This window comes from Salvelinus namaycush, chromosome 21 (assembly GCF_016432855.1).
Source record: "Salvelinus namaycush isolate Seneca chromosome 21, SaNama_1.0, whole genome shotgun sequence".
NCBI lineage: Eukaryota > Metazoa > Chordata > Actinopteri > Salmoniformes > Salmonidae > Salvelinus > Salvelinus namaycush.
The window spans coordinates 13334165-13344107 of NC_052327.1; the positions used below are offsets into that span (position 1 = coordinate 13334165).

General features: G+C 41.9%; 2 protein-coding genes and 2 non-coding genes across 5 annotated transcripts; all 4 read left to right on the plus strand.

Moving 5' to 3' along the window:
* The first annotated feature begins 2014 nt into the window (after positions 1-2014).
* Positions 2015-4855, plus strand: LOC120066116 (60S ribosomal protein L27a). The gene is made up of 5 exons (XM_039017242.1): positions 2015-2080; positions 2650-2713; positions 2803-2878; positions 3510-3684; positions 4683-4855. Exons 1-5 carry the CDS (start codon positions 2078-2080, stop codon positions 4809-4811), a joined length of 447 nt encoding a protein of 148 aa, XP_038873170.1. The 5' UTR covers positions 2015-2077; the 3' UTR covers positions 4812-4855.
* LOC120066876 lies at positions 3050-3181 on the plus strand. Its single transcript, XR_005478855.1, has one exon. It is a non-coding gene; the product is annotated as a small nucleolar RNA SNORA3/SNORA45 family (small nucleolar RNA).
* Positions 3976-4106, plus strand: LOC120066875. Its single transcript, XR_005478854.1, has one exon. It is a non-coding gene; the product is annotated as a small nucleolar RNA SNORA3/SNORA45 family (small nucleolar RNA).
* Positions 4856-6080: 1225 nt separating the features above from the next.
* akip1 (A kinase (PRKA) interacting protein 1) lies at positions 6081-7658 on the plus strand. 2 transcript variants are annotated; one of them, XM_039017240.1, is made up of 5 exons: positions 6081-6171; positions 6437-6639; positions 6764-6850; positions 6938-7048; positions 7219-7658. In XM_039017240.1, the coding sequence occupies exons 2-5, from the start codon at positions 6484-6486 to the stop codon at positions 7360-7362; spliced, it is 498 nt and encodes a 165-aa protein (XP_038873168.1). In that variant the 5' UTR covers positions 6081-6171; positions 6437-6483; the 3' UTR covers positions 7363-7658. The 2 variants fall into 2 exon arrangements, with proteins under 2 accessions (XP_038873168.1, XP_038873169.1); XM_039017241.1 differs by having other exon boundaries at positions 6108-6171; positions 6273-6639.
* Positions 7659-9943: the final 2285 nt, after the last annotated feature.

Below are 9943 nucleotides of genomic sequence, written 5' to 3' on the forward strand. Positions count from 1 at the left end.
AAATGCATTACAGAGAAAATCACTCACGTGTTCCATCAAAGATAAATAGAACCCGTGGGTTCAGTGGTGCCTGGAGAAGTAGACATACTCTAATTTTGCCAAAAATGTCCTTAACAGCCCACCCGGCAAAGGAAGGCGCCCTGTGTAAAACAAATCTATAAGAAACAGTGACACGTAATCTGAAGGACCTAAAATGATGAATCCTATATTGGTATTACACAGTCAGGCCAACCCAATATGTACTGTGCAAGTAGGCTAATAGTAGGCCTACTACTGAAAAAAGATAAATGAGGCTGTCAACAGAGTCAGAATTTCACCGGTTTCAGATTTATTTATTTTTTATTCAGGTTTTTGCTCTCAAAGTCGCACTTTATTATAAGTCCACAACCATGTTTAAACCACATCAGGTGACCACTTTTGAGGTCTGAAAAAAATCTAAGACATTTAGATTTTTGAGTGTAGTTACCCTTTAATTCAAGTCTGCAAGCACCAACACTGTTGTTTGGTTAGCTGTCTTTCTGTAGTGCACATGAGATGGCGTTCGCAAAACAAATGGCCACTGGATTGATGCAAATAATCATGATATAATTCTGCCAGGTAGAATTTGACTCAATCATGGACACTCTTACTGAAAGTGGTGGCTTCTTCACGTGATGTATTGCTGCCATGTTATGTTGTTGTCTTCGGTTTCTGTTTATGCAGTGTCGTGATGTGTATTTTGTCCTATATTTTTTATCCCAGCCCACGTCCCCACAGGAGGCCTTTTGGCAGGCAGTCATTGTAAATAAGAATGTGTTCTTAACTGACTTGCCTAGTTAAATAAATAAAAAATGTAAAAGTTAGTCGTAGGCTACTTTGTAGCTAGTTAACATTTAATTGAAGGTTTTTGGGAAAGCCTTTCCGGAAGTTTAGGCCTATCATTAGCATCGCTATATTTTTCCTGTTCCTTAATTGTTTGAAACCTTGACGTTTTACTTCATATGAGGCAACAGGTAAGACATGTATTTAACTTGCTTCAAAGTCCAACCATAGAAATGTTGAGGGAAATATTTTATAAACAGTTCCTCTTATGCGCTCTCCTTTTCTATTGGTTTTCAAATCAAATTGTCTAGCAGCCAAAGAGATTATCATAGTCATATTAGTAACCCATGATGATTGCATCTCCCCTCTCTAACGTTCTAACGGATATGTTCATCTCTGTTAATGAAACAGCTCACGTGAATTGCGCATTTTAAAATGTTGTTTTCCCGCAAATAGAATGTTGGAACATTTGCTCTTGCGCACATTGCTGCGCTTGAATTGTGAATAAATGATATTTTATCAACATTTTAAGCTAAACATTCTGATCTGTTCCATCACCCTTATTAATTGATACAGCATATACCTCCACTACACTACTTTGAAACACATCTATGGGGATTAAGAGGTGAGTATACACAATGCCTAGGCTACTGAAAAGAACGTGAGTATACCCTGCACTACACCACTGAGTTGGTTCTTCTTCAATGAAAAAATAACTTGGGTTGAATTTGGTGGTCGTCTTCTTCTATGATTACATGGCGGTCCGCAAACAACCGTTTAAGTGCATGCCGCCACCTACTATGCTGGAAAATACGATAAATCATGAGCTGCCCAATTCTGTACAGTACTACCATGAACATAAATTAACTTGGTGTTACTCCAAGTGAGATATTTGCTACAGTCTCTCTCTCTCTCTCTCTCTCTCTCTCTGCTACACGTGTGACATAAACAGATCATAGAGGAAATACCCCATGAAATATTTCTGATTAATTAGAAATTACAGACTGCCTATTGACTTTTAATTTCACTTCAGTTTGATGCAGGCCTACAAAGGTTAATCATTTGGTTTTGGTTGGGGGAAAACAGAATTCTCATTCTAATTCAGGAATTAATGTCACTGTTTCATTAACGAGGTCAAATGATCTATGTTTATTCTGTATTCCTCTTGGTGTCCGTCTGATGTCGCTGTTGGTTTCTATGAAAGTTGTCGGAACGTAAATCTCGTACAAAACCGTGAGATTTCAGATTCCCATTCCTCTTTCACCTCTCCTCCAAGATGGTAAGTGTCGTCGTGTATACTGCTGCTGTAAAATTAGGTTTAAATCTATGTCCATCCTGTGTTGTACGAGTAGAAAAATCACAAGTTTGTTTAGTTGTCTTATATGTTATAGACATTGTCCCTATCCATTGTCATTATTAAGGAGAATACGTTAGAAAAATGTTGTAAACCGGCGAGCTCTCCCGAATGTTAGATACAGGCCTTTGCTTGGTAGCGACCCACGTTTACTGACAATGTTACAATTTCGTAAATTCTTAATTCTGTCACGAAACTCAAGTGAACAGTTCTTATAAAATATTTTATATAGAAATACTTGCAACATTAGCCATTATGACCACATCTATGTTGTGGTAGTTTAGTTTACTAGCTAATCTATTAGTCGCTAACGTTACCTGCCATAAGTAGGGTAGCTTGAAGCGAAGTTGAACCTCGAGCGTATGTGTTCTATTTCTCGTTCTTGCCCGGTCATGAAGTATTCTGTTTGGTTGTTGACATGGTTAAATGTCTCCTACATGTTGTCCATTCAGGATATTTATTTTGTTATCCTAAAGTAAATGTATGTCTTGCAGCCTACCAAGAAGACCAAGACCAGGAAGCTCCGAGGGCACGTCAGCCACGGACATGGTCGTATCGGTGAGTTGAGCATGGTCAACATTGGTGATACTTGTGGATAGTAATGGTAGCTATTGCAAAACGTGTGAATACTGTTTCTCTCATCCTAGGCAAACACAGGAAGCATCCTGGAGGTCGTGGTAATGCCGGTGGCATGCATCACCACAGAATTAACTTCGACAAATAGTGAGTAGAGTACTTTTCCACTTTTCTTTTTAGTAAGAAACGATTTAACATTCATTGTGAACCTTTACTGTAGGTGTACACTGCATTGTTTGGTGGCTTGAGTAGTAAGAAAACATTATAAATGTTGTGTTTTTTAAGAGGGAGTGATCCTCAGCATAGTGCGTGACGCTATCAGAGACTCAGAGTCTCATCTTGACAAACACCATTGTCTTGGTGTGCTAGAGTTCTCTAAGAGTGAAGACTGGTCCTATTCACCGACTGGCCCCTCTCATAGGCTAGTCACCCACATGGGCAGTTACAAGTGTTGATAGTTTTGTCAACACATCTATATTAGTCATGTTTTAAAAAATGCTCACTTTACTGAAGGCTGTAGGATGAAATAATTCCTTGTCGCGTTCATTTTGTGCAACAGGTTGCCCTGTCATGCTGTGAAGTTACTATTGACAACACATACAAAGTCCTGTTTTTGTTGATGGGTTTTGCTTTCTGGAGGATTTTCAATCCCACCACTTCTGATGTCATCTATTGATTACATTGTCATGAGTGTTAAGACTGCGCTTCAACTTCATCACCAGTAAGAATTTGGTGTGATACAATATGTTTGACATGTCTGGTCTCTGTGCTTCCACAGCCACCCTGGGTACTTTGGTAAGGTGGGCATGAGACACTACCATCTCAAGAGGAACACCGTGCACTGCCCCACTGTCAACCTGGACAAACTGTGGACGCTCGTGAGCGAGCAGACCAGGCTCAACTACGCCAAGAAGCCCGAAGGCCCTGCACCCATCATTGATGCCGTGCGCGCTGTAAGTGTCTTCCCCAGAGCACCATATGTCTGGTCCCAGGCGACGGTGCTGGTTCATACATATATTCTCCCTTAAGTGTTATGGTTTTTGAAGGTAGATTTGGATTTATTTGAGGAACAATTTGACTTTCCTCCAGTTATAGCAATATTATGGCATTTTTTGAATATGACCAGTCTACTCTACAGGCCTTTTATTTAGCCCTGTGCTAACACACCTGGTTCAGGTAATCATTCCCCTGGTTAGTGGCTTATAAATAGCTTTGTGTTAGGTAAGCCACATGGAGTGGTGCTGTCAGAGACTCAGAGTCACATCTTGACAAACACCGTTGTTTTGGTGTGCTAGAGTTCTCTAAGAGTGAAGACTGTTCCTATTCACCGGCTGGCCCTGTAATAGGTCAATCGGCCACATGGACAGTTACAAGTGTTATACATTGTTGCCAGGACTGTTCTAGAGCCATGTTTGAGCAGGAGCTCTTGGCCTTTACACTCTGTCATGCAGAATTATCTAACTTTGGGCTGTGGAGAACTTGCTTGTGTACTAGCTGGCCATTCAAACTAAACTGATGTAATGAAATCCCTAATTAGAGGCTTGCACAAATGACGGCCTGCTGCGGTTGTTGAATAACATGGACTTCTTGACCAGTAGCTCCAGGGTGTCAATGGTTTAGACTTAAAAATCAAGTTTGTTGTAGCCATGCTGACCTCTGGCACTGAATCTTAGACTGGCATTGGTGTGAAAGGAGCTGCTGTGAGGGTTTATCAAGTGGATATAGCCGGTAGCTAGTAGTTCGAGATGGCCATGCATGTCTTTAAGGTCTGAGGTCTGTATACTTGTGTAACTGGATCTGCTGCCTATTGTTTTGGAATCATTCATTTAGCAGATGCAGCATTTAGGGCCATGTACTTAATAGGACTGACTTTGTGGGAAGGTGGGCGACTCAATGAGATGTCTAACTTTTTGTGTAGATGTGTTAAGCAATGTTGGTTCTGTCTCCACAGGGCTACTTCAAAGTGCTGGGCAAAGGCAAGCTGCCCAAGCAGCCTGTGATCGTCAAGGCAAAGTTCTTCAGTCGACGGGCAGAGGAGAAGATCAAGGCAGTGGGAGGAGCCTGCGTGCTGATGGCATAAGCTCCTGTCAATGTTTTTTGCAAGAATAAACTGTATAAATTGGATTGGCTTTGTCTTGTGGTCTGTTGAAGATGTAAATGTTGTCTGAAGCTTATCTCACACATTGTTGGGTAATAGTTGTTGCGCAAGGAACTGAGAATGTATTGATTTGCTGCATAGAATGCCTTTGCCATTGGTCACTAACCCTGTTCCTGGTAGCTACAGGGTGTGCGGACTTGTTCCAACTCAACATGTACACATCTGTCTAGGCTAATTAAGGTGTTAGAGCAGTGGTTCTCAATTGGTTTTGCCTCGGGACCCAAGTTAATTTAACAATGTCTGTCACCCAATATTTGCAGCACATTTTTTTTATGCCTAAATGCAAGCTGGAAAAATATTTTTACTGCTATATTGATAGTAACTAGCAGTTATCTTGAATGTTAAACTCACTGGTTTGGGACTACAAATCTGCTGAATAGTGCTAATAGCTCTATTAAACGCAGGGAAATTGAGAGATCGAGTTATTAAATTATACGTAGTCTTGGTTTTAAATTCAGATGTATTTTTTTATTACATTTATACTCACACTGTGACACACCAGTTGGGAATCGCTGTGTTTGAGATATTGCTGCCTGGACAGATTCACTGATCTACAAATTGCCTTGATTACATTAACTCTAGATAATTGGATGAATGGGGTGTCAGTGGTTGGCTGGGTCAACCTGTACCCAAATGGTTTTGCAAGACCAGGGTTTGAGTACTGCTGAGTCAAATATGTATTTTATTTAACCTTTTATCTAGGCAAGACAGTAGAGAACCATTTCTTATTTACAATGATGGCCAAACCTGGATGACGCTGGGCCAATTGTGCACCGCCCTATGGGACTCCCAATCACGACCGGTTGTAATACAGCCTGGATTCAAACCAGGGTGTCTAGTGGCGCCTCACTGAGATGCAGTGCCTTAGACTGCTGTGTCACTCATTTGGCAGTTATTTTGATCTCTAGAATTGTCTGCTATAAGTTGGCAAACCTATGTCGTTTTGGTATTTGATATCTTTGTGAAAGTGGTCTGTTACATAAGTATATTAAAACAACCTAAGAGAGAACATTCTTGAAACTAGACATTATTACATCCAGCATTCTAACCATTTCACAGCACATCAATTGAACAATGCCCATTTTTAAATAATGTTCAATATTTGACCATTTATTTGAAATATCGTGACACTTGCCATAATACAGGACTAATTTGCTGAGAGAATGAGCTGGTTTGAGCCAATCCAGATAAGGGCGGTGTCCTAGACCGGAAATGTGACGACGTAATCTTTACGGCAAGTTTAGTGCGCGCAAAAGTAACCAAAACAGGCGCAAGTGTTTGGGTAAGTAACTTTACGTGAATAAATTGTTTGTCTCGTCCACACAAATTCATACGATAGGATGTAATGAATTAATGTTAAACATTATATTCTCGAATTTCTAGGGATCTAATCGAGTGCTCACTGCACGTTGCATAGCTGCTCGTGCTCTGTCATATGTATGATACGCACCCACATAACTACAACGCACTACAAACCAAGGGAGGTTGTGACGTCAGCGTTGTGTTACGTTAACAGTACGCTACAATGTTACTCCTTGTCATGAAAGGGTCGTTTGTCGGTGTCTCGGGTACGGCAGAGATTTGAGATTTTCGCATGGCAACTCAAGCCTGGCAGCTGGAGTCATCCCTGCGCCGCTCCGCCAGACTCGGCCTGGAAGTACTGGAGCGAGCGTCGAGACAGAGCGTAGACTGGACGAGTGTGAGTCCGTCTCCCAATACAACACCAACGGATGGCAGCGCCGGGAGTGAGGTAGGCCTACGTGTAATTGTTTTTATGTCTTCTCTCAGAATTCTATGAACTATATGGACTATTGAGTATTTTTGTAAACTTCTATGTGTCTTTATCATATCATCCCCAACTGTCCATATTATAGGTTCTGGGAAACTCAGCACACACAAGCATGGATGATGCTTTTGAGACCATAGTGGAATTCATGGCTCAGACAACATATCAATGCAAGGTATTGTATGTGCTCCAACCCAATCCTATTGCCCTTATTTGGTGCACGCATTTGTGAATGCTGGGTGAATTTTTGTTTGTATTACAGAACTTTTACACATCAGAGACTGAGCCTATGGAAACTGAGAGAATCCATGTGTGCAGATACCATTCTCAATCTCACCAATGCACAGGGACCTCACTGCAGATCAGGAAACATGTAAGGCAAAGTTACAGCCTCCTAAGGGCAGCAACCTGTCATTGTACATTTAGAAGTTTAGGACAGATCCCATACATTCAAATGGTGAAAGTCAACACAAACATTCCATTTGAAATGGCTTTACTTGTCATAGTCGTGTGTTTGAGATACTAAGGTATGCGTTTCTCCAGGCACGGTCATCACCTGAGGATTTCCACATTGAGGTGTCTCCAGGTACCTATGCGATTACCGCGGGAACGCAGGACTCACAGCAACAGACCCGGCTAGTACGCATTAATGCAGGAGAGAGTATGAACCTCACCTTTCACCTCTAACCCCTAACCAATCCCCTTTGACTGTTCTGCTACCAATAACAAAACTGTCCAATCGGAACGTTTACATATGTATTTTCAAGTGAGTCTTGTCTTCTGGATGAATTTGACGCTTTAGAGCGGCAGTTATACATTTATTAATTTGCTGCTAAATGAGAAGCCATATTTTGATGATCTGATGAGGATTAAATTGTTTATATTAAATTATTTATGTCAAATGTCTGCCTAAATGCATCACGTAAAGCACTAATTATGTATTTTTTACCATATTAGCATAATAAAGTATATTTTATATCATGGTAATTTGTTTTTGGCACAGTTTTTCTTGTCAACTCAAGCAAATGTTTAAAAGCCCACCTCAGAGGAAGTTGTTGCACCTATTTCGAGTAATTCCTGTCCTAAAGCGTACATTCTTGTTTAGGTTCCACCTAGAAGACTGGCGCAGGCTGCTAATACTTATTCAGGAATTGGGGATGGGATTGTAGTGATTTCCATGTGTAGCAGAGAAATATCAACAAATGGGGCACTGACTGACAGCTGTCAGTGTAACTAGCTAGCATGCTAACCTTAGCCAGCTCATGAAAGTTATGTGCGCACCATTTCAGTTGTGAAAGGCAGACTAGCTCAATAAGTGAAATGTATCGATTATGGTAATTTGCTGTTAAAAGGGGAGGTGCAGTTTTCACATTTTAATTTGCTCCATGGCAAAGCGGTCAAGTGTAGGGTCGTCACTAGTTGCCACAGCCATAAACCCTGTCTATTTCTACATTTTGTTTTTTGTAAATCAGATTTTAAACTGAATTCTCATATTAACCTTAACCATACTGCTAACCTTAGCCTAACCATAACCTTAAAGAACAAAAAGCTCATTTTTGTTTTCATGAATTTGTACGATGTAGCCAATTTTGACTTTATCTAGTGGAAAACCAAGTGTAGGCTACAAAGAAAAGCTGTTTGGCTCTCAGACAAGTCGTGAATAGGAAACTTTGCAGCAGGTGTTTCTGATTAATAGATATTGCCATGCTGGTGGGTGGTAATGTTTAATTAAAACCCAGCCCTGAAATGAAACGTAGGCTGGAAGTAATTTGCACGTCATCTCCATAGGAAAAGACACGTAAGACTCACGGAAACATCTGAAGTCACACGTTTGGATCTGGCACTTCAAGCCCAAATATATCATACTTTGACTAAAACTATGACTTAGTGACTTACACTGTTGCGCAACATCATGGGTAAGCTCTGCCCATTGTCTTTCAGCTCAAAAATGTGTATTTCTACTGGTGTGGGTGTTTTTAAGACCCCACAAGATTCATCTTCAATAGTCAAAACCATCATGTATAAACACCTGTGATCGTGTTGCCAGCGGTTAACTGTAGTCTCGTTTTTGGACGAGGTTTGGAGTCTGTCAGGCCAAACACATCCCTGATGGTCACCCTCCTCTCACAGCCAGGAAGTGGCTGAAACATGGAGCTGTGATTGGGTGAGCCACTGATCTCGACGTCAGGGTAGCTGATTTTCATAGACTGGAATTTTCCCCTTGGTACCTTCTCTGAAAAATCAACAGACATTGGATCATATGTATGGTGTAAACATGCATGTTTTTCTTTTGGTTTGTTTAATCATCAGTTTTACGTTACTCTGCTTTTCCAATATAGTGTTATTTTCAACATGCTCAGTAGCAGGATGTGCATAAAGAATCACTCAATTTTAGCTGAGTATATTCAATACCTGGTTGTCTGTGCTGTGGCTCTGGATGGCTTCTCCTCCAGTACCTCCAGTCAGGTCGGCCGTGTTCTGTCCCCAGCGTGTCCAGGGGAGAGGGCTCTGTGCTAGCCAATGGGCTGACAGACTTTTCCCCTATGGCCCCTGCTTCCTCATCACCCGACAGGGATGAAGAGGACGAAGATGATGTCTCAGGTTCGACCTCTTTAGTTTCCTTGAGCTCACCCAACTGGAGGTCCACCTTCTTCTCTAGCTCTGCCCTGTCTTGCCGCTTTTTCCTCTCTAGCCCCTCCCTCTCTCTCAGGCCATGCACATGAGTAGGCGGAACTCTTAGTGGCCACCATGGCTGCATGATTGGACAATGGCATGGTCCACCTGCTGATGGACAGCACTGTGTTCCAGTGCAGTACAGATAGGGAGGCCACATGGTGCTGTGGACGTGGAGCAAATTGTCATTGCAGCATGGCGGCAGAGGAATTCGCTGGAGCTCCCTGACGATCCGTTCATGCTGAGAAGCCGGGATCCACACAGCTAGATCCCTAGGCACCTGCATCAGCCTACCATTCCACTGCAGCACCTGGAGCCCCTTCCCACTCTCTACTGCAAGGGCAAATTTAGACCTCAGCTTAGAGTGCAACGTATAATATAGTGCCACACACTGGTCTTCTGTGCAGCCCCTAATTTGAGCATTACTGATATGAAAGGGGTGAAACATCTGTCATAATTCTCATATCCAGAGTCATGACTCTTTCACAGTGGGAGACAATGTAATAGTCAACCCTTCTGATCAACCGCACCTTACCTGTCACTGAATCTCGTGTCTCCATTCCGGAGACCACTCTCCCCGGACCGTATCTCCTCA